The sequence below is a fragment of the Stenella coeruleoalba genome, assembly GCF_951394435.1.
Source record: "Stenella coeruleoalba genome assembly, chromosome: 1".
NCBI classification, from domain to species: Eukaryota; Metazoa; Chordata; class Mammalia; order Artiodactyla; family Delphinidae; genus Stenella; species Stenella coeruleoalba.
The window spans coordinates 60,012,698-60,034,718 of NC_137169.1; the positions used below are offsets into that span (position 1 = coordinate 60,012,698).

The 22,021-nt window shown below is 36.0% G+C and overlaps 1 protein-coding gene across 2 annotated transcripts in view; it reads left to right on the top strand.

Moving 5' to 3' along the window:
• The window catches only part of LOC307182241 (leucine-rich repeat-containing protein 7-like), a 395,705-nt gene that overhangs the window by 216,231 nt on the left and 157,453 nt on the right, over window positions 1–22,021 (top strand). For both annotated transcript variants that reach the window (XM_079913466.1, XM_079913467.1), the window contains exon 4: window positions 1,680–1,797. In XM_079913466.1, coding sequence (XP_079769592.1) covers window positions 1,680–1,797 — 118 coding nt within the window. The remainder of the gene's footprint in view (window positions 1–1,679; window positions 1,798–22,021) is intronic.

Genomic DNA, 22,021 nt, shown 5'->3' on the forward strand with positions numbered 1-22,021 from the left:
CCAAATCTTTTGTTCCTGATGTGGCTTCATTTAAAATTGAAGAAGAATATAGGGACCTCTATTAATTCTTGAGATAAAATGAGTATTTACTTGAGATGAGGCTTGAAATTACAAAGCAAAAAACAGTTTTGAAAATAATTTGTCTGAATTTTACATAAAATGGTTATAATAATCAGACTAAAAAGTAGTTAATACATCTTACCAGTATCAGCCAAGAGGCAATTGATTTTTTTAAATCTATGCATCTACAACTAACCACATTGCATGTAGTATAATGGTCCTAACAGAATGATGGAGACTGGACAAGAACTTAAATTAACTTTGGCCATGAGTGTAGACATATTTTTTTTTCTATTTTTAAAGAGAAAATTAGTAGTTAGTGGAAACTATCCATCAAAGTTCTCTTTTTTTAGACTTTATAAAAAGAAGTAGCAACATCTCTATGGAGAATATTGAAATCCTAGTACTACATGAAGTATTGCAAATAATCTTTGTAAGGAGCCAAAAGCAAGTCAGCCAAAAGCAAGAAACTACATATTTTATCTTAAGTAATAACCAGCACAATCTATTTTTTAAAAGGTAATGAGTTAAGAAATAACAACCACATACTACATTGTTTTGCCTATAAATTATGAATTACATTTAAGAACAAGCAGCAGTTAAATGTACTGTGGGCCAATTGCATAGTCATGGATACCAGAGACTTAATCTGTGGAAATTTAGCAAAACAGAATTAGAAATGTCAAACAGAAAAGATCTCATTAAGATAATTCTTCCAGAAATGAATCAAAAATTCTGACCCAGCTGTTCAAATCTTGAGTAGTCAAGATGAGATGGACATAGCTAAAAAATCTAACCATATTGTTTCCAGAAATGTAATACTGGAAACATCTACATAAAAATAACCAGATCACTAGAGTGTTTGTTAAAAATGAAGATTTTGATCTTCATCCCAGACCCACCATATCAGTACTTCTTTGGGTAAAACTCAAGGACCCACATTTTAACCAAGCACCTCCACCCACCAATGATTAAAACCATGCTGGATTTGAGAACCATTGCATTAACACTTGACTCTTCCCCATCTAGTACTTTAGGATTGGTGGCAGAAGTGAACCAACCACTAGTGGTTATTTTTCACCAAGTGTCAGAGATTAAATGTTTCATTTGATAGATATTTATGAAGCAGTGTGGGGACACAAAAGAAATGTGAGCTCATGTATTCAACTGTATTGCAGTTCTTGCATGTCAGATAAACAAGTGTTCAACATGATTAAATGGAAGTAATTTGTGGTTGTGGAGAAAGAGAATTGAGGTAATCCTGGTAGCTGTGAGAATAAAAAGGAAGGGGTTACTCCAGAAGTTATTTCAAAGAAAAAAATAAATTGATTGGTTCAGTGGCAAATTGAACACTAATGTTAAACAGAAGGGGAAAAGTAGAATACCTTGAGTGGCGAATGTGGATAGCAGAGAGTAGGGAGGTACTAACATGATGATGGAATGTGAAAAAACTCTGAGGAGAATCCAGAAGATGGGTGTGGAAGAAACTGAGCCTTTTGGGGTTGGGCCCTTTTACTATCACATTTGTAAAGATGGTGAATTGAATTTTGTTACTAAGTTTATATATGAATGGATTTAACCAAATTGAGATCTAATAAAATATTATTTTCTTTTTACAGCAATTGTTCAACTGTCAAGCTCTAAGAAAACTAAGTATTCCTGACAATGACCTTTCAAATCTGCCAACCACTATTGCTAGTTTAGTTAACCTTAAAGAACTCGACATCAGTAAAAATGGTAAGATTCTCATTTCATCTCTAAACAGCTTGAATTTTTAACTGAAAATATGTTTTAATGTTTTCTCTTAGCAAATGATATAAACTTTTTCTTTGATTTTGTTGCAACTCTAATTTAATTTTTGTTGAAAAGCTAAATCCTGAATTATAAATTGAAGACAGAAAACTTCTCTCCCCTCTTACTAATGTCCCTGACTCACTCGGGCCTTATTTCCCTCTGCATTCAGATGTGTGATTTAATCTTTTCTAGACAATTTTACTGACTTTACACTGCTTATTTTCCTCATTCTCAGGGTAAAATTTTTTCCAACATGTCTCAAGTATCACCTGCTCAATGAGGCCTACCCGTTAACCCTTCTTGGAATTGAATTCCCAGTTTCCTTTACTCTGTTCCATTTTTTCCTGTAACACTGACCATCTTCTCAGTATATATGATTTACTGATTTTTTTATGGTCTTGTCTGTCTTCTCCTGCCCCAAAATGCAAACTCCATTATGTGGCAGGAGGGATTTTACTCTGTTTTGGTCACTAATATATCTCAAACATTTAGAGCAATGCCTGATGAATAATAAGTGCTCAGTAGTATTTGTTATATTTTTGGCCAAACTTGTTATGTCTGGTGATTTTATTGATATTCATGTTGACGATCTTTTCTTCTAAATGTTTGTGGGAGTCTCCTGTGTCCTAATACGTTCATTAAATCCTCATTTCCTTCCATGAAAACTTGGCTAACTGTTTTATTACAATAAAGCAAGGATCAGTCAAAAAGAGTTATGTATAGGCACTATGAGGATATAAAACATGACCCCTTCATCATTAAGCTAGTCGGTTAAACTTTGTGTGTGTATGTATGTATTGCTTTGGTAACTTCAGGCAATATGCTTGGTGCCAAAGGAACAGGAATCAACAAAACAGATCCCTGCCCTCATGAAACTTACATTCTAGTACATGTGTTAGACATTAAACAAATAATTATGGATGATTAAATAAACAATTGAGTGTGAAGATACATTGGAGGTGAAGGATATGCATACTAGTAGGACATAATCCAGTCAGTGTAGTTAAGTAAAGTTACCCTAAGAAATGATAACCAAGCCCAGACAGGACAAATAAGAGTTGTTAGTCAATGGGTATAAAGTTTCATTTGTGCTGGTTGAATAAATTCTAGAGATCTGCCATCCAACCCAACATAATTAACAATACAATATTGTGCACTTCAAAATAACTGATCTTATTATACACTAGAAGCATACCCTATGTCCCTTCCCTGTTTTATTTTCTTAATAGTCTTTATGAGAAACTGACATACTATATTTTTAACTTGTTTATTTATTGTCTAAATTCCCCTAACTAAAATTAAAATTCAGTGATGTTCTTATTTTTTATTGTTGTCTTGGTCACTGATACATCTCTGCTGCCTAAAACAGTGTGTGGCACATTGTAGGAGTTCAACAAAATATATTGAATGAACTCACGAATGAATGGTCCTTCTGGAACATTGAACATTTGTTGAAATGTACCAGTTTAAGTGGTTAGTGATTTCTTCAATTCAAGTATATGAGAGTCGTAGAAAAGTTTACAGTATCACTGGGGAAAGAAGACTAACACCTACAAATAATCAATGATTATCAGAGTTCAAGTAATGCATATGGCTTGAGGAATTCCATGAAGCACAGTAGCATTTGAATAGAGAGCATTTCATTTGAAGGAAACAGATAGAGTGCCTGGGACTTCCTTGGCAGTCCAATAGTTAAGACTCTGCGCTTCCACTGCAGGGGGCACGGGTTCAAGCCCTGGTCGGGAAACTTGAGATCCCGCATGCTGTGTGTTGCAGCCAAAAATAAATAAATAAATAAAATTTTCAAATGGAGTGCAAATGGGGGACACACACATCTTTCTATACCAACTTTATTTACCACTTAGAGTGTTTTCAGGAAGCCAATCCTAAAAGGACCATTTGCCAATTTAGAGAGAACAGCAACTAGATTTAGGCCCATTGAAAGATGACATAAAGGCCTACATTTATTCTTTTAAAAATAGATTTACAGGTCACATATTATTATGAATTGATAGTTCTGTACTTTAATAACAAATAATGCTATTTATATACATTCACACATCAAATTCTATTTTCAAATTACAATTTCTGAGAAATGTCATATGGCCAAATATAACACATCCCTTGGCCTTCATGCAGGTTTGACTGGATAGTTCATGTAAATAAAAAAAGCTATCTTGTTCTTAAAGAGAATCAGAAGAAAATTCATCACCAAATATAAACACAAAACTCCTAAGAAATATGACATTTTTATGAGCATTATAATCATCTCCCAGCGGTCCTCTTGCATCAAGAAATTTGTGTTGTCAGTATGTAAACTGCAGGTTATACTCCTACTTAGAAGTAAGTTTGTGAGCAACATTAGAAGTCCTAGTAAGTAGTATTTAGGGACTTTTAGACTTTTAGCTATGCTTATGATTGCTATATTGTGGAAAAAGACAAAGCAAAGCATGGCAAATCATTCTGCAAGGTTAGTATAGTACTAAAGGTTTAATGAACATGATGACATATCAGCCATTGCTAGAAGTGACACAAACAGTAAAAGATTTCAACACATCAGTCCTTTCACAAAATCATACCTAAAAAGCTGTCACTGAGTTCTGTGGCAGAGACCTAGACAGTTACTTAAGGAGCATAATACATCCTTTGGGAATCTGTCAAGTGAAGAAAGAGCAGATAGCAGAAAGTAAATGCAGTGTCAGCATCACAGTTTGACAAGGTTAGAATAGCCCCAGTGGAAAAGAGTCAAGACATGAGACAATATAATCAGTATTGGGATTTAGGGACAGAAAATGAATGTTTATTTGGAGGCAGGGACTCATGCAATTGCTAGTCAATCTAGGCAAACATTTGCCTGACTTGTGTTGGAATTTGATGAGTGACCCTTTATGAAATTAATTCAATTGGAGGCTGAGGTTAAATCTGATCTTGGTTGTGCCTGTGCCTCCAATCTTTACTTGTCATGTCTAATTCTTCCACTTATCCTAATTCACCATTTCTCCTTCCATAATTTAAAAATACTACTTTATATTAAAACCTTTAGATAAGTGAACTATTGTGGGCAGAAAGGTATCTAGAAATTTTTTGTGAATAGCTTTCACTACCTCTCTAATCACACTGCCAACTAACCCATTTCATCCCCAGGTAATGCCAAATTATCATTCTCAAATGCATCAGGCTGGTTACTGTGACATAAGAAATGATACTATTTTCTCTGCCCAAAATATTTCTTTCTCCCACTGTTGTCCCTCATCAACCAGAGTCCTCTTCACCTTTAAAAAGACATCTCTGATGTTATGTATTCTGGGAAACTTTCCTGACATCCTATACGCAAAGAGAATTAATTGCTTCTTCCTCTGTATATCTTTATACTTCCATCTCACTTTGTAATTTATTTTTTTAATATTTCAAAAGGTAAATTTTATTTTATTGATATTTTCAAATGTTTTGGCTGTTTAAAAGACACAATTTTTATTATTGAAATATAATTGATACAATATTATGTTAGTTTCAGGTGTACTACATAGTGATTTGACATTTGCATACATTAAGAAATGATCACCAAGATGTCTAGGAACAATCTGTCCCCATACAAAGTTATTAGAGTATTATTGATCATATTCCTTATGCTGTATATTACAACCTTGTGGCTTATTTATTTTATAACTGTAGGTTTTTACCTCTTATTCCCCTTCACCTATTTCTCCCAGTCCCCATGCCCTCCCCTCTGGCAATCACCCATTTTTTTCTCTGTATCTCTGAGTTTGTTTTCATTTTGCTTTGTTTTCTAGATTCTAAACGTGAGATCGTTCGGTGTTTGTCTTTCTCTATTTCACTTAGCATACTACCCTCTAGATCTATTCATTTTGTTGCAGTTTCTTAAGGCTGAGTAATACTCCATTCTATATGTATGACACATCTTTATCCAATCATCTGTGGATGGACGTTTCAGTTGCTTCCATATCTTTGGTATTGTAAATAATGCTGCAATGAACATTGGGGTGCATATATCTTTTTGTATTAGTGTTTTTGTTTTCTTTGGAAAAATACCCAGAAGTGAAATAGCTGGACCATATCACAGTTCCCTTTTTAATTTTTTTTTAAACTTTTTACTGGAGTATAGTTGATTTACAATGTTGTGTTAGTTTTAGGTGTACTGTAATTTAATTTCTATATATCCCTATGTATTTGACAAGATTGTAAAACCCTTGAAGTCAGAAACTATCTTATTCATTTCTCTATTTGGAGCTACTAACACAATACCTATACATGGCAGGTGCTCAGTAAATGTCTGGTAGGTAAATAAACATTATACTTTAGCATTCTTTTAAAATATATATTTTTATATTATATTACATTAGGGATCCTGCATAGTATAGGGTCCCCACCTCTTATACTAGGGTCTGTTAAATATGTAACTGAGTGCTGGAAAAGACAGAAATGATGCTGCAATAAGTGATGAGTAACCACTAAAATCAGCTCCAACCTTCCATATAGAAATATATTTAATATTCTTGTTCTTGGGAGAATGACTACTTCATGTCAAGTTTTGACCTTTCCCTTGAGTTTTAGACTGGTATAGCCAACTGCAGGCTGGACATAGTTATAATATGTTCCATAAACACCTCCTAACATAACGTATTTAAAACGAAGCTCATCATCCACCCTAATCTGCTTTTCCTCCATTATATCCAGTTTTCTGTTAATGTTACTATTATCCACACAGATATTCAATGCAAAAATCCATTCTTTCTTCTGACTCCCATATGCATTAAGTCACCAAATTCTACCAATTTTACCTCCTAAATGTATGTCTAGTCTGTTTCTTTCTTACCATTCCCATTGTTACCATGTTAATTTAGTGTCTTGTCTGTTTCCAGACTGGTTAACATAGCCTTCTAATTGGTCTCTCCCTCCCATTATCGCCACCACCATTCCCAAACCTATCCTCCACAAAGTAGCTTCAGCACTTTCTAAATTGTAAATATGACTAGGTGGCTCTCCTTCTTAAGATACTTCAGTTGATCAAGGATAGAGCATAGGCTCCCTAACACAGCATTAAAAGTTCCCACAATTGACCACCTACACTTCCATTCCATCTGCTCATCTCACAAAGACAATTTGTACTTTTTAACTTTATGGTCTAGATATTGAAGAGCTGCCTCAAATGTTTAATGCTGTTGCAATAACTCTGTGACTCTATTTATATAATTTCCTCTGCCTAAATCACCTTTCACACCTCTTTTCCACTGGTTAAAACTTACTTATCATTCAAAGCTCAATTTAGTATTGAAAACACTTGACACTTAGTTATATTAAAATATTTAGGTAGGGACTTGCCTTGTGGTGCAGTGGTTAAGAATCTGCCTGCCAGTGCAGGGGACATGGGTTCTATCCCTGGTCCAGGAAGATCCCACATGCCACGGAGCAACTAAGCCCGTGCGCCACAACTACTAAGCCTGTGCTCTAGAGCCCGTGAGCCACAATTACTGAGCCCGCCTGTTGCAACTACTGAAGCCCACGCACCTAGACCCGTGCTCCACAAGAGAAGCCACTGCAATGAGAAGTCCACGCACAGCAAGGAAGAGTAGCCCCAGCTTGCCGCAACTAGAAAAAGCCAATGCGCAGCAACGAAGACCCAACACAGGCAAAAAGAAAATTATGTACCTTTAATTTTTTAATGGTAAACACTTTAAGCATGAAGAAAATAATATGAGACAGTAGTGTGACCACCATGTAGATTAAAGTGATGGCATTTATTATAGATAAAACACTCTAGCTTTTTTTAAATGAAACTTGTAAATTCTCATCTCCATCCCTTTTTCCTTCCTCTGAGTTAGTGTGTTTAAAATTTCAATGAAGTGCTAACACATTGTGTATGTTATTCTGCAAGTTTTCATTCTACATTACGTTTCTAAAATTTGTCCTTAATGATCAATGTGAATATGATTGCACCAGCATAGTACCAAAGTTCCCACCGCTCCATATCCTTGCTAATACCTGGGGTTATTCGATATTTTAAATGTTGTCCAGTCAGATGGATATATAAGGATGGCTCAGTATTTTAATTTATATTTCATCAATCACCAGTGAAGTTGGCATTTTTTCATTTCTTTTTATTAGCAAGTGTAGAGTATCTTTCTCTGCAAATTGACTTTTTGGTCCATTTTTATTTTGGATTGTTTGTTAGGTTCTTAGTGATTTGAAAGATTTACATACTGTGAACACTAATCCCTTATTGGTTAAATAGGTTACAAATATCACCTCCCAGTTTGTGGTTTGTCTTTTTGCTTTGCTCAGGATGCCATTTGTTGTAGAGAAGTTGCCAATTTTAATATACTAAAATTTATCACTCTTCTCTTTTGGGCTGTAGTTTTACAGCTTATTTAAGAAATTCTTTCATATACTAATATCATAAAGATGTTTGTCTACATTTTCTTCCAAAACTATTAGTTTTCTTTTTCCCATTTAGGCCTTTAATTCATTTGCAATTTATCTTTTGTGCTATATATTATCAAAATTTATTTTTTCCATATGAATAGATGATTAATTGTTCCATCAACATTTGTTAGTCTCTTTTTTTCTCACTAACTTATAAATATACCTATTTTACATATAAAAGACATTTATCCAAACTCTTTGTCTTGCTCCATCAGCTTACTTGCCTATTCTTGTACCAATATCACGTTGTTCTAAGCATTATAACTTAATATTAAGTTTTAATATTTGATAATAGAGGTCTTCTTTCTTTTTAAAATGTGTCTCGCTGTTCTTGGTACTCAGTTCTTTATATAAATTTTAGGTTAACTTGTTGAAGTTCACAAACAATCTATTAGAATTTTTTTAATTGGCTTGAATTTAAAGATTCATTTGGGATGAATTGTTATCTTTGTGATAGTCAGTATTGTAGTCCGTGAACATGGTACTTACCTTTATTTAGATCTTATTTTGTGTCTTTCAATAAAGTTGTTTTCTTTCAAGAAAGAGCTGCACACATTTCATTAGAGTTATCTCTGAGTAGTTTAAGTTTCTAGTTTTATACATTGTATTCCTTCTATTTTTATTTATTTATTTTTTCCAGCCATGCTGCACGGTATGTGGGATCTTAGTTCTCTGACCAGAGATCGAACCCATGTCCCCTGTAGTGGACGGAGTCCTAACCACTGTACCGCCATGGAATTCATGTATTCCTTTTAGAAATTTCAAGTAAATTTTAGTTGATCCTATATAGAAACATTGCTAATTTTGATAGTTTGATCTTACAATCAGCCATGGTGCTGAAATATAAATTCTAATATATAACCAGTAGATTCTTTTGAATCATTGTGTATAAAATCATATCATCTGCATGTGACAATTTTATTTTCTTTCCCATCCTTATACCTTTATATCTTCTTTTTTATTCCAATTTTATTTATTTATTTTTATACAGCAGGTTCTTATATACATATTAGTGTATATATGTCAATCTCAATCTCCCAATTCATCCCACCATCACCCCCAACCCACTTCCCCCCTTGGTGTTCATACGTTTGTTCTCTACATCTGTGTTTCTATTTCTACCCTGCAAACCGGTTCATCTGTACCATTTTTCTAGATTTCACATACATGCGTTAATATACGATATTTGTTTTTCTCTTTCTGATTTACTTCACTCTGTATGACAGTCTCTACGTCCATCCACATCCCTTTATATCTTCTTGATCACTTTTTTATAAGTTATAATTTCCTGGGAAATAATCTATTCCATCATCCAGACGTTCAATTTTATTGTAAAACATTGTCCATAGACTTCTTTTACACGTTTTATAAATCTCTACCATATCCATGGCTGTCTCTTTCTTTGTATTTTTAACGTTTTTTAATTGTTCCATCTATCTTCTATGTTTTTATCTCCAATATGGCCAGAGGTTTTTCTACTTTGCTAATCTTTCAAATAATACTTTTTTGACTTATTTGTCTCAATACTGGTTGGTTGGCTGGCTTTTCCTCCAATCATTAATTTCTATTTTTCTACTTTATACTGCAGCTTTTTTATTATGCCCCTCCTACTTTTTACAGTTTACTCAATTGTTTTTAGTATTCCAATAAACTTGCAGCTTTTTTAGTTATCATATTATTTTTATTGAAATATGTTACAGACTACATAGTCTGGATTATTTCTCTTTATTCATTGACTTTCACATTGTGGCCTAGGATATGGTCAATTTTTAAAGTATTCTTGGTTGCTTATGATAAAAACACATATTCTCAAGATTATTGAGAACAGGCTAGGGATCATCTAATAATATTCTTTATTCTTCCCTACATTATAGGCTTTTCTAGGACAAATACTGTATCTTAGTGATTTCTATACGCTTGAACATTGAAAGCAGATTTCAACCTCTGTGTTCAATAAAGATTCTAGTCTTTCTTTTTAAGAATAAGTACATTAACCTTTATCTTTCTTGAGAGAGAGAGAGAGAGAGAGAGAGATGTAAATAAATATTCATGCTGCATGTAAATCACCCTTCCTCTCTAAGGAAAATTCCCAAAAATTACATACAGCAATCCATGGGTAAATCATTGGCTTTCCGTGCCAATGGATCTTTTATCCTTTCTTCCTCAGAATCTTAATCCAACAGTAAAACTATGATCTTATGTCCATCAGAGATAACTGCATTTTATGATAGTGTGGTATCTGAATAAATAGTCTATTCCTGTTTGCAGAGTTGATACATGGTCTTAATGGAGTAAATTGTTTTATATGATAAAGCAAGATAATGAATGATAAGGTTTAATTGGGCAGTGATTCTGTTTTAAGTCTGATTGTTGATTTGTCATAGCTTCAGAGAGACTATGACACTCTAATTTAAGGACTTTAATGAAAATGAAGTAATGTGAAAATGCTTCCTAATTCTGCAGCAATTAAGTGATTTTTCTCTCATCCTCTAAAACTTATTTCTATACAAGAATGAATTTGAACAGCATCATAGTGGGCCAAATCACTGTTGTTAGTTATAATGAAAGGCGATCAGAGTTGAAGGTATTATTATGTGTTTTACTGACTTGCCAATTATTCTACCCCTTCGCCAAATGCATCAAAAACACTGAAGACAAATAATGTCTTCAGCTTTCATTGAAGAGGAGGAGTTTCTCTCAAACACACCAGAGAAAGAAGATATAAGTAACCAGTTAAATGATGAAAATCTTTAAAATTTTGAGCATATTCAGAAAAGAATAGAGACTCTAGCAGTGTATATATAAATTCTTAAGGAAGTCTATTTTGGGATGCCTTATGTGGGTTGGGGAGAAAATATTACCCTGCAGTTGTTTTCAATTAGCAATAAATATGCTCTTTGATGTTTGGCAAATCATTAGGCCATTTGTTTAGAGTAAAGCTTATTATTTTGTCCTATTAAATACCTCACTTCCAACGCTCTTAATGTGCTATTTATCTGAAAATCACTAGCACTTCCCTCACTGTAAGACTACTTTCCTTTCTACAGAGTCTACTTCTGCCCAAGATTATAGTGTTAAAATAGAGGATTGATTCCTCTATTTCCATAGAGGAGTATGATGGCAACAAAAACCAGGTCTGTTCTCCTGCCACCTTCTTAGCTAGATACCAGGATTTTTAACTCTTTCTAATGCCTTCATGAGGAAATAAAACCAACATATAATTTTTATGTGTGTTGCCAGCACTTACTCCATGGGAGATAGAGCTTCCAATCTGGTAATATATTTAAATATAAGGGAGAAAGGAACTGTTCCCATCCCATCATCCTTCTGACGTCTGTGTTGGGCTCTGTCACCTAGAGTCAGCAGAGTCTTTCCTGAGCTGATTGATTAACCTGTCTTCGTGTGCCCCTGTAATTCCTAGAACTTGTAAAATAACAGAATCGGACTGGCAGTGAAGCGTTGTGAGTCCTCTCTCTACTAGGCCATACCCCCTCGCAGCTTCAGGATAAACTCCTGAAAAGAACTGCTGCACCTTGCACTGTTTCTAGACTCACAACAGCCACTATCAAAGTGCAGGCATAGTAAATGCTCAATAAAGCAGTTGACTGATAATGAATAAAAAAAATCATTAGCCAAAAATGAGGTAAGATTATTAAATAGGTCCATTTAATATAGTAGTGACTCAATATATTTGTGGTTGAAGCAGAGAGAAGGTGGGGAGGGCAGGTGTCATTTTAACTCCTTTTGACGAAGTCTTATTCATTCCTCTATGAAAGAGCTTGTTGGTCAAGGTCATAAAGATTTCTTAAAATTTTCTCCAGACAGACATGTCCTAAAGGCAGAATCAGTTGCATGATTGCCTCAAAGTATTGATTACTTTACCTGCATTTGGCTTTTCTCTTTATAATGCCACTAAAATAGGCAGAGTCTTATAGGAGACCTTTAACTCTTCTTGCTTGAGTTCCTACTGAGTTCTTGGCTCCCTTCATTTGAAGGGTTGGAGGTCAAGCAAATCATTCCAGTCTGTTTGTTCTTCTCTCTCTCTCTCTCTCTCTCTCTCTCTCTCTCTCTCTCGCTCTCTCTCTCTCTCGCTCTCACTCTCGCTCTCTCTCTCCGTCTTTAATATATGACTGGCCTGTACATTGTCTCCCAAATTTACTAACCTAACTGCTGGATGCTTTTGCTTTCTCCCATATAATAGATTGTGTCTCTGAAATCTAACTCTAATCAGTACTTCCTACTTAATAGAGTATTGCCTCATTTACCAAATATCCTTAGGGAATGTGGGTTTATACACAAAATATTTTCCCCAAAAATTACAGTTTATCCTTTTACACCTAATTTTAAAATTTTATTTGAATCATTCTGAATGGCAATTATTCCAAAAATGTTTCATATCACATTATTTTCTTTCAATGAGTATAATGAATGCAATTGAACCTTTCCAGGTTGACTTGAGTTCATTATGGTTTGTGTTATTAAATTATTTTAGTATGTGTAGATGCTTGCCTCTACACAAAATAAGAATGGTAGGCTTTAAGAGTTCTGGTGTTAACTTTGTAGTTTTTCCCATCACCTCCTTTATTATCAGACCATGAGTTATCAAGTCTTCATATTGACATTCTGCCTATTTTGAGTAGCCCTCTCTTCTTATTTGTTCCTTCTAATAGCTATTGGTTGAACTATATATAAAGAGGACATAGATTTGGAACTAAGCTTATAGTACTTGTCAGTATATTAAATTAAGAAATAAAGAACATGGGCTTCCCTGGTGGCGCAGTGGTTGAGAGTCCGCCTGCCGATGCAGGGGACAAGGGTTCATGCCCCAGTCCGGGAAGATCCCACATGCCGCGGAGCGGCTGGGCCCGTGAGCCATGGCCGCTGAGCCTGCGCGTCCGGAGCCTGTGCTCCGCAACGGGAGAGGCCACAACAGTGAGAGGCCTGCGTACCGAAAAAAAAAAAAAAGAACATTATGACCTGAGCAATGCACTCAATCTCAATGTTCCAGAAAGTTAATAGTACTATCTGAAATTTGACCAAAGGTAATTATAGAACAAATACAGTTTACAGTGCCCCTATAAGAATGCCACATGGTCAATCTTGAGTATGCATTAAACTCAGAGTTCTAGAAAGTTGGGGCTGTTTGTATTTGACCTGGAGAGTATATATGGAGCACATCCAATATATTGTGCTCTATTATGAATGTTGCATTGTCAATTTTGAGTAGCTAAAATGTATACCCCCAAATAGTTTAAATCCTGGATTTGATGGAGGCAGCTTAATAAACATATAATGTGTGTTTGGAATAAGCTTGGCCTGGTTTCAAAACCTCCGAGCCTCAGTTTCTTCATTAGTTTAAATAGCAATAATAAATCATCTTATAAAATTGTTGTGAAGATGAACTAAAGCAAAGTGCTTATGTTTCCTCAATAAATTCCATTCTTTCTGCTCCTAAATCTAATCCAATTTACTAGATATCCAAAAACCTGCCTGCTTTCTCAAAATTGAAAAAAAATATATAAAAATTGGTATCACGTTTAAAATATCAGATGAAAATATTAAAGTGTTATCAATATATATCCCTCCTTTGTTAAAATTAAGGTTTTAATCCTTTTTCAGCCTACGGCACTTACATCATGGGGTAGACCATTTAGGCTGATGATACCTCTGAATTTCAGAGAATTCAGAGAAGCATTTCAAAATGCACTATCTATAACTATCATCATATATACAGGTTTAAATAAAAATTTTTAAAGTAATAAACATAAACTTTAATGCATTTGAGAGAACTCTAAATCATTTAAAATTTGGTATTTGTAGGAAGTCCTTTATATTATTTTTGTATGAAAAGAGAGTTACCTGTTTCATCTTAGAAAAGGTAATTTCAATCTAAAGCGTCTGTGCTTAAGATCATGTGTTTCTTTCCATGTTTGTACTGTTTTAGTTCATTGCTTCAGGATATTGATGCAAAAATATAATTAAATCCAATTTAATAGACACTTGCTCAGTTTCTGTTGTTTTCCTAGGTCTGATCTAGGTACTGAAGGGAATATCAAGAAATTGAATGTCAACTGACTCCATCCTCCTATCTTTCCAGAACACTCCCTCTTATACCACTCCAACCCTCCTTTGACCCCATCAGAACCACCAATCTATTAGTACCACCACCTTTTCATGAATTCTCTCAACCTCTCTCAAGGTTTGCTCTGCCCTTTTTGCATGGTTTGAATTTTATGGTCAGTCATCAAATGACCCCCTTGATACCTTTGCTTCTTTTTTATATATCTACGTATGCTCAGTAAAATTACAAACCTGACTGAATCCAGCTCTCTACCTATGGCTGAAAAGATCCGGAAGAAAACAGTCACACTGATTGATATGACTTTAAGTTCATGATTGCAGTTCTGAAGTGGAGCCTTAATGCTTCCCAACAATCATGTTGTACTTCCTTCCTCTATTGACTCTCATTCTCTTCTGGTGACTATTTCACATGTTCTCTTCTGTCTTCAAACTCCCACATCTCCTGTCCCATGTTCATGGTTATTTATCCTACCCCACTGAGAAAATCAAAACTCTCGAAGGATGATTTCCAGACTGTCACCATCCTATCAATTCATCTACCAGCATCTGCACCCATATTCTCTCATTTCTGCCAAATTAGTACAGGTAAACTACTCCTGTTTCTCTCTAAAACCAGTCTCTCCACTGGTTAACCATCCCCTCTTGCCGACCCATGGATATCACTGTAGAAATTCTCCTCAGTCTCTACCACATCATCAAGATTTTCCTCTCTACTTGTTTATTCTAATCAGTATACCCACTTGCTATTATTTTTTCTGTTCTAAAGAAAATTTCTTGGATTTTCTTCCCTTAATATCCCTCACCCCCTTGCAGCAAAAGCTCTAGATGGAGTTGTCTATATCCTTTATCTACGATTCTTTCCTCTCATCCTCTCTTAAACCCACCCCAGTCTTTAAGCCCTCCACTCCAAAACAATTCCAAATGAGGTCATACAGATCTCCTCATTACTAAATCCAAAGGCAATATTTGGTCATCATGTTACTTGACCTAGCAACATCATTTGAAACAGTTGAATGCTTCTTCCTACTTTGCACATTTTCTTTATTTGATTTCTAGGATTCAATACTCTTATTTTTCCCCCTATCTCACTGATCGATCTTGTTCAGGCTCCTATGTTGATTCTTCCTCTTCTCCCCAACCTCATTTTGGAGTATTTCATGGTTCAGCCCCTTGTCCTTGTTTCTTCATTATCTACATTTACATCACTGGTGCTCACATTTTGTCTCATGGTTTAAATACTGTCTAAATCAGCGGTTCCCAACCTTTTTGGTACCAGGGACCGGTTTCATGGAAGACAATTTTTCCACAAACCGGGGTGGGGGGGGGATGGTTTCAGGATGATTCAAGCACATTACATTTACTGTGCACTTTATTCCTATTATTATTACATTGTAATATATAATGAAATAATTATACAACTCACCAGAATGCAGAATCAGTGGGAGCCCTGAGCTTGTTTTCCTGCAACTAGATGGTCCCATCTGGGGGTGATGGGAGACAGTGATACCCGAAGTGTGTTGCTATGTCCAGTCTACTCAGTAATCTCATTTTGGTTGCTGTCACTGCAGAAAACACTGCTTCACAAAGATAGGATGTTGGAAATGGAAGCAGGTTTTTCAGTGCTTTTATGGCAATCTCAATTTATTCCGCCTTGACTTTAATCCAGAACGTATGGAGATTTGAAGTTGTCTCAAACATACTTTTAAGGCCACCATCATTTACGATATCAAGGAGTTGATCCTCTTCTATAGCACAGAGAAAGTCAATTCACCTGGCTTATGCACAAATGGGTCATGGATCCATTCCTTCCCAGTTCGGAGGTCTTTTGTGGTTGGGAAGTAATGCTCAAATTCTTTTGAAAGCTGAGATAAGTGATCATACGCCAGCTGGGAGAAAGAAGGCCCTGGCTCTATCTCTTTCAAAATCTCTGCTAATGTTTGAAACTTGTCAAAAATCCCAATGTTCAGTCGTCGCCCCCATATTTCCAGTTTGGCTTTGAATGCAGCCACATTATCTGCCGACTTGAACACACTTGTCGTTCTCCCCTGAAATGACAGATTGAGCTCGTTGAGCAGGTTGAATATGTCACACAAGTAAGCAAGATTTGCGACCCATTCTGTGTCACTGAAATGTGCTGCCAGTGGTGACTGTTTTTCTAAAAGGAATCTCTGGAGTGGCTCTCATAATTCAAAAACTCTGACCAGTGATCTGCCTTTAGAAAGCCATCTCACTTCTGTGTATAAGAGAAGACGTGTGCTCTGCGTCCATCTCCTCACAGAGCTGCATGAACAGACGTGAGTTAAGGGCATGTACTTTAATGTGGTTGATAATTTTAATCACATCCTGCAAAACGTCTTTAAGTTCAGGTGACATTTTTCAGATAGCCAGCATTTCTCTATGGATGACACAGTGTGTAGACTCACATTCAGAAGCGACCTCTTTGACCCGAGTAGTGAAACCAGAAAGCTGTCCAGTCATGGCAGCCTCTCTGTCCGTGCATATACCAACACAGAATGACCAATTCAGTTTTCCTGACATGTAATCATTCAAAGACTTGAATAGTTTTGCAGCTGTGGCGTTGGTTGGCAACAAAAGTGTATATAACGTATCCTCATGTGCATCCTCCTGAAAAATATATGGCAAAAAAACATGCATTGTTGCCTTGTCATCAACATCGGTAGAGTTGTCAACCTGGATTGCGTACCACGGTGACTCATTAATCCTCTCTAACAATTGTGCCTCAATATCCTCTATTTCATCAATTTGTCTAGTTATGGTGCTAGACGATAGTGAAACACGTGCCATCTTTTGAACTGCAGCCTCTCCTAAAAGTTCATCCTAAAAGATGTCCTTAACAGCAGGCAGGATCAACTCTTCACCAATAGTAAAGGGCTTCTTAGCTTTAGCAATGTGGTTAGCCACTAAGGATGATGCTCTCAGTGCAGACACATTTGATGAAGTAGTGGTCTTCAATAATTGCTTCCATTCTTCACGTTCATGTTTTTCTTCTTTTGAAAAACTCCAAAGGTTTGTCTTTTAATGCAGAGTGCTTGGTCTCCATGTGACAAAGCAATTTTGAAGGTTTCATGGCTTCGTTGGATAGCCAGTCGCCACATACTATACAACACGGGCTTGGAGAATGTGAATCAGCTGTTGCAATGAACCCGTAATTTAAGTAGAACTCTTGGTATTTTCTTTTAAATGCAGCTTTCTTTTTGTTGGCAGTCGTAGAGTCTTCTGCTATCTCATCATTGGGTCTTTCCCCCTTTTCAAAGAAGCTCTCCAGCGATGTTTGATTTTTACTCATTTTGGCTAGGGTTAGCTTGTGGGCTTACCAAAACTGTGACTGAGACAAGTGTGCAGTGCGGAGAGGCGTGGATGTAAGTGGTAAATAAAATAATGGACGAGCCACACACGGACAAAAATAAGTGTCGGATTCTGACTTAAAGCCTGTCACCAGATGCAGCTGTACAATTGAGGTACATCAACTCACTTGCCACTATAAAGCCTACCATCAGATGCAGCTTGTCACTTGCCACTCACTGATAGGGTTTTGATATGTCTCCAAGCAATTGATTTATTACGGTCTCTGTGCAGTCAAACCTCTCTGCTAATGATGATCTGTATTTGCAGCCACTCCCCAGCGCTAGCATCACTGCCTCAGCTCCACCTCAGATCATCAGGCATTAGATTCTCATAAGGAACGTACAACCTAGATCCCTTGCATGCGCAGTTCACAGTAGGGTTTGCGTTCCTATGAGAATCTAATGCCATGGCTGATCTGACAGGAGGTGGAGCTCAGGTGGTAATGCCAGCAATGGGGAGCGGCTGTAAATACAGATGAAGCTTCGCTCACTTGCCCACTGCTCACCTCCTGCTGTGCGACCCGGTTCCTAACAGGCCACAGACCGATACTGGTCTATGGCCCAGGGGTTGGGGATCCCTGATCTAAATGATAATGAATCCTACATCTTGAAATCTACAGTCTAGACCTCTCTCCTAAACCCATCTGACAACCTCTCTTAGAAGTCTTACAGACATCTCGAATTACACATGTCCAAAAGTGAACTATTATTCTTCTTTCCAAAACCTATTTCACATATTGTTTTTCCCATCTAAGTTCAAGATAACTCCTTTATTCAAGTTGCTTAGGACAAAGAACCTGGAGTTGTCCTTGATTTCCTTTTTTCTTTCATACTCTTCGTCCAATCCATCATGCTGTCCTATTGGTCTTATGTTCAAAATTCATCCAGATTCCACTCACTTCCTTCACCCTCCATTGCTCCCACCCTGATGTAAGCCATCATCAATTCTCCTTATGGTTTATTACAATAACACTTAATTGACCTCCCTTTCAGAAAGACCACTCTACTCAGGAGCCAGAGAGATCCTCTCGAATTATAAATCAGACTGTATAACACATCCTTCAATGTCTCTCTATTTCATTCAGAGTAAAAACGATTCTTGTAATGGCCCGAGAGCCCCTACATGAGTCAACACCCCCGTCTCCCCATCATACACCCCTTATTACTTCTCTAACCTAATTCTTTGCTACTCTTCTCTTCCTCACTGTGTTCCAGTCACACTGGCCTCCTAGCTATTCCTAGAATACACCAGGAATGATTAATCTTCATGTCTGTTCACTCTGTCTAAAATTCTCCTACTGTCCATCTTCAGTTTCCAGATATCTGTATTCCTATCTCTCTCACTTTCTTCAAGTCTTTTCTCAACTGCCACCTTTCCAATTAATAAGGCTTACCCTAATCACTGTAGTTAAGTTTGAAATCTTCAGGCATTTCTGATCTATCATTATTGTGCTCTAATTACATTTTCCATAGCATGTCTCAAAAATTAAATACTATTTAATGTATTTCATGTGTATGCTAATTCTCTATGGTTTATTGTATGTGTTACTTTGCCAGAATATAAGCTCCACAAATAAAGAGAATGTATCCATTTTTCTTACACTGTATCACCAATGTTTAATACAATTCCTAACACAGAGTAAACACTCAATAAATATTTGTTGAATGTTGACTTTCCCTTTTAGGGACCTTATAATTAAAATATCAGGGAACCACGTAAGACAAGATGATAAAGCAATAATTCCTCAATTTATAACCATATATTGTGTCTCATTATTTTTCAGTGTAAATTTCAGAAATAATACAATCTAAAATGCTAGTCTTAAGAAAAGAAGGTCATGGGCTTCCCAGGTGGCGCAGTGGTTGAGAGTCCGCCTGCCGATACAGGGGACACGGGTTCGTGCCCCGGTCTGGGAAGATCCCACATGCCGCAGAGCGGCTGGGCCCGTGAGCCATGGCCGCTGAGCCTGCGCGTCCGGAGCCTGTGCTCCGCAACGGGAGAGGCCACACAGTGAGAGCCCCGCGTATCACAAAAAAAAAAAAAAAAAAAAAAGTGTGTATGAACTTTTTTAGAATTGAATAGTGTGTGTACATTTATATATATTACAACAATATATATGTGTATAAATATATGTATTTATAACTTTTTAAAAAATCAAACACACTGTGTTTCAGAGGACCAGACAGACCAGTCTCAAAAATTGGTTAATAAAAATGTGAGCTCTACGGGGAATTCCCTGGCGGTCCAGTGGTTAGGCTCCATGATTGCACTGCCGAGGGCGCAGGTTTGACCCCTGGTCCGGGAACTAAGATCCTGCAAGCTGGTTGGCAAGGCCAAAAATAAATTTAAAAAAAAAAAAAAGGAAAAGAAGCAAGATGCTTAAAAAAAAATGTCGGCTCTACATTTTTAATATAATAACGTAATAAAGAGGAACAATAAACAATTTTAATAAGTAATGTAATAAAGTAACGTAATAAAGAGGAACAATAGACATGGTGTTAAAAAATATTAAATAAATCCCACCTATATTCGTTCCCATCTATAAACATCCATTAGGTATTTAAATAAGTTACCTAATCTTTGTGAATGCGTGATTCTTCATCCATAAGATGAAAATAATATTGCCTAATATATCTTCCTCAAAGGATTATTAAGAAAATTAAATTATTTTACACAGTGGCATAAAGGAATGTAAGTTAACTTTCCTCTTATTAATACATGAATTTTACCTAGTATTTATTAGATACTTATTAAGTGGCTGACATGATAGTAAGTGTTTTACAACATGCTATCTAATAATTGGAACAGCCCTTTGAATTAGGCAAGAAATGAGAAAGTGACGTTCAAATATTAAAATGTCTGACTAAGATTACATAGCTAGTTAAGTGACAATACTGAGATTAGGTCATCCTTCCAACCCATGCTTTTAACTACTATGCTTTAGTACCTCTCCATGTTTAGACTGAACTATAAGTTAAAGATATGCTCTAAGAACTTTTCCTAAAATCTAAGGTCCATATATTAGTATATATGGTAAAGTTCCCCTGGCAACCTATTTTTCCAAATGTGTTCTGACTTTCATAAGCACATTAAGCAGCTATAAAAACCTCTACAAAAATACAAAAATATTGCTCAGCATAGACTAGTTATATATGTTTACATTATAACATACAAATATTTATTTATAAATATGTTTATTATTTACTTCCCATCTGCAAGAGCATTTATTGCAGCTATTATATTGATAAGATATTGAGATATTCTTTTCAGCACACTAATTCCTACCTCTTTGTTGTTCTCTTAGGTAGATAAATTTTACAAGTTTATACTAGCCAGCTCATCTCGACATGATTGTTGGTTCCTTTATTGACAGACACCCTCTGCTTCTATTTGTTTCTAATAATTATAGATAACAGATATTCAGCACTTTGTGCCAATTACTTTACTTGCTTTATCTCCGTCAATCCTCTCTGCAACTCTCTGATGAAACCATTTATATAATAATCATATTTCAGAGTAGGAAACTAAGACATCGAACATTTAAATGACTTGCCTAGGGTTACCCAAACGGTAAATTATAACGTTGGGATTCCATTTTAATCCAATGGACTCTGCTCTGAACAATTTTAAGTTTAACTGTAAACAACATAATATGAGTTTTTTTTTTTTAACAAATAATGTGGTAGCATTTTCACCACAGCAGGGAATTCCATTTTCAGCAGAAGATAAAGAGATACACTACAGTCTTTTCTTTAAAATCGTACTTTAATTTGCTTCTCCTTTCATGTCTTGGTTTACATATAATTTCAGGAAATATCATCCTAAGGCAGGCACCTGTGGAGATAAGGCATCAGGCACACTGGCTTGTAATGAGCCCAGATTGGTAACCGGGCAGAAAAAGCTAAAGGGAGAAAAGTAAAAGCCTTATACTCCTGTTGGTTGCAGATATCCGAAGTGACTATGAATGCTCAGGGGAAAAGTTGAGGATACCTAAGGGTTATGTTATTGACTTCTGTGCCATTTTGTTAACCTCTAGTTAATAAGGGCAGCTCTAGGTGTTATGACCTTTCCAAAAAGGGTAATTGTTTTTCTCATTCAATTCATACGTAATGGTGCTCCTAAACTTCCTTAGGATTTTGTTAAGAAGGCAAAATCCTTCAGCAATAATTTTAGGACAGCACAGTTTCTGGTGAATCTTCACATAGAGAGAAGTGGCATGAGAAATGCCTCCACACCATCTTTCATACCCTCACTTTACATTGGTAAATGACTTGTTTGG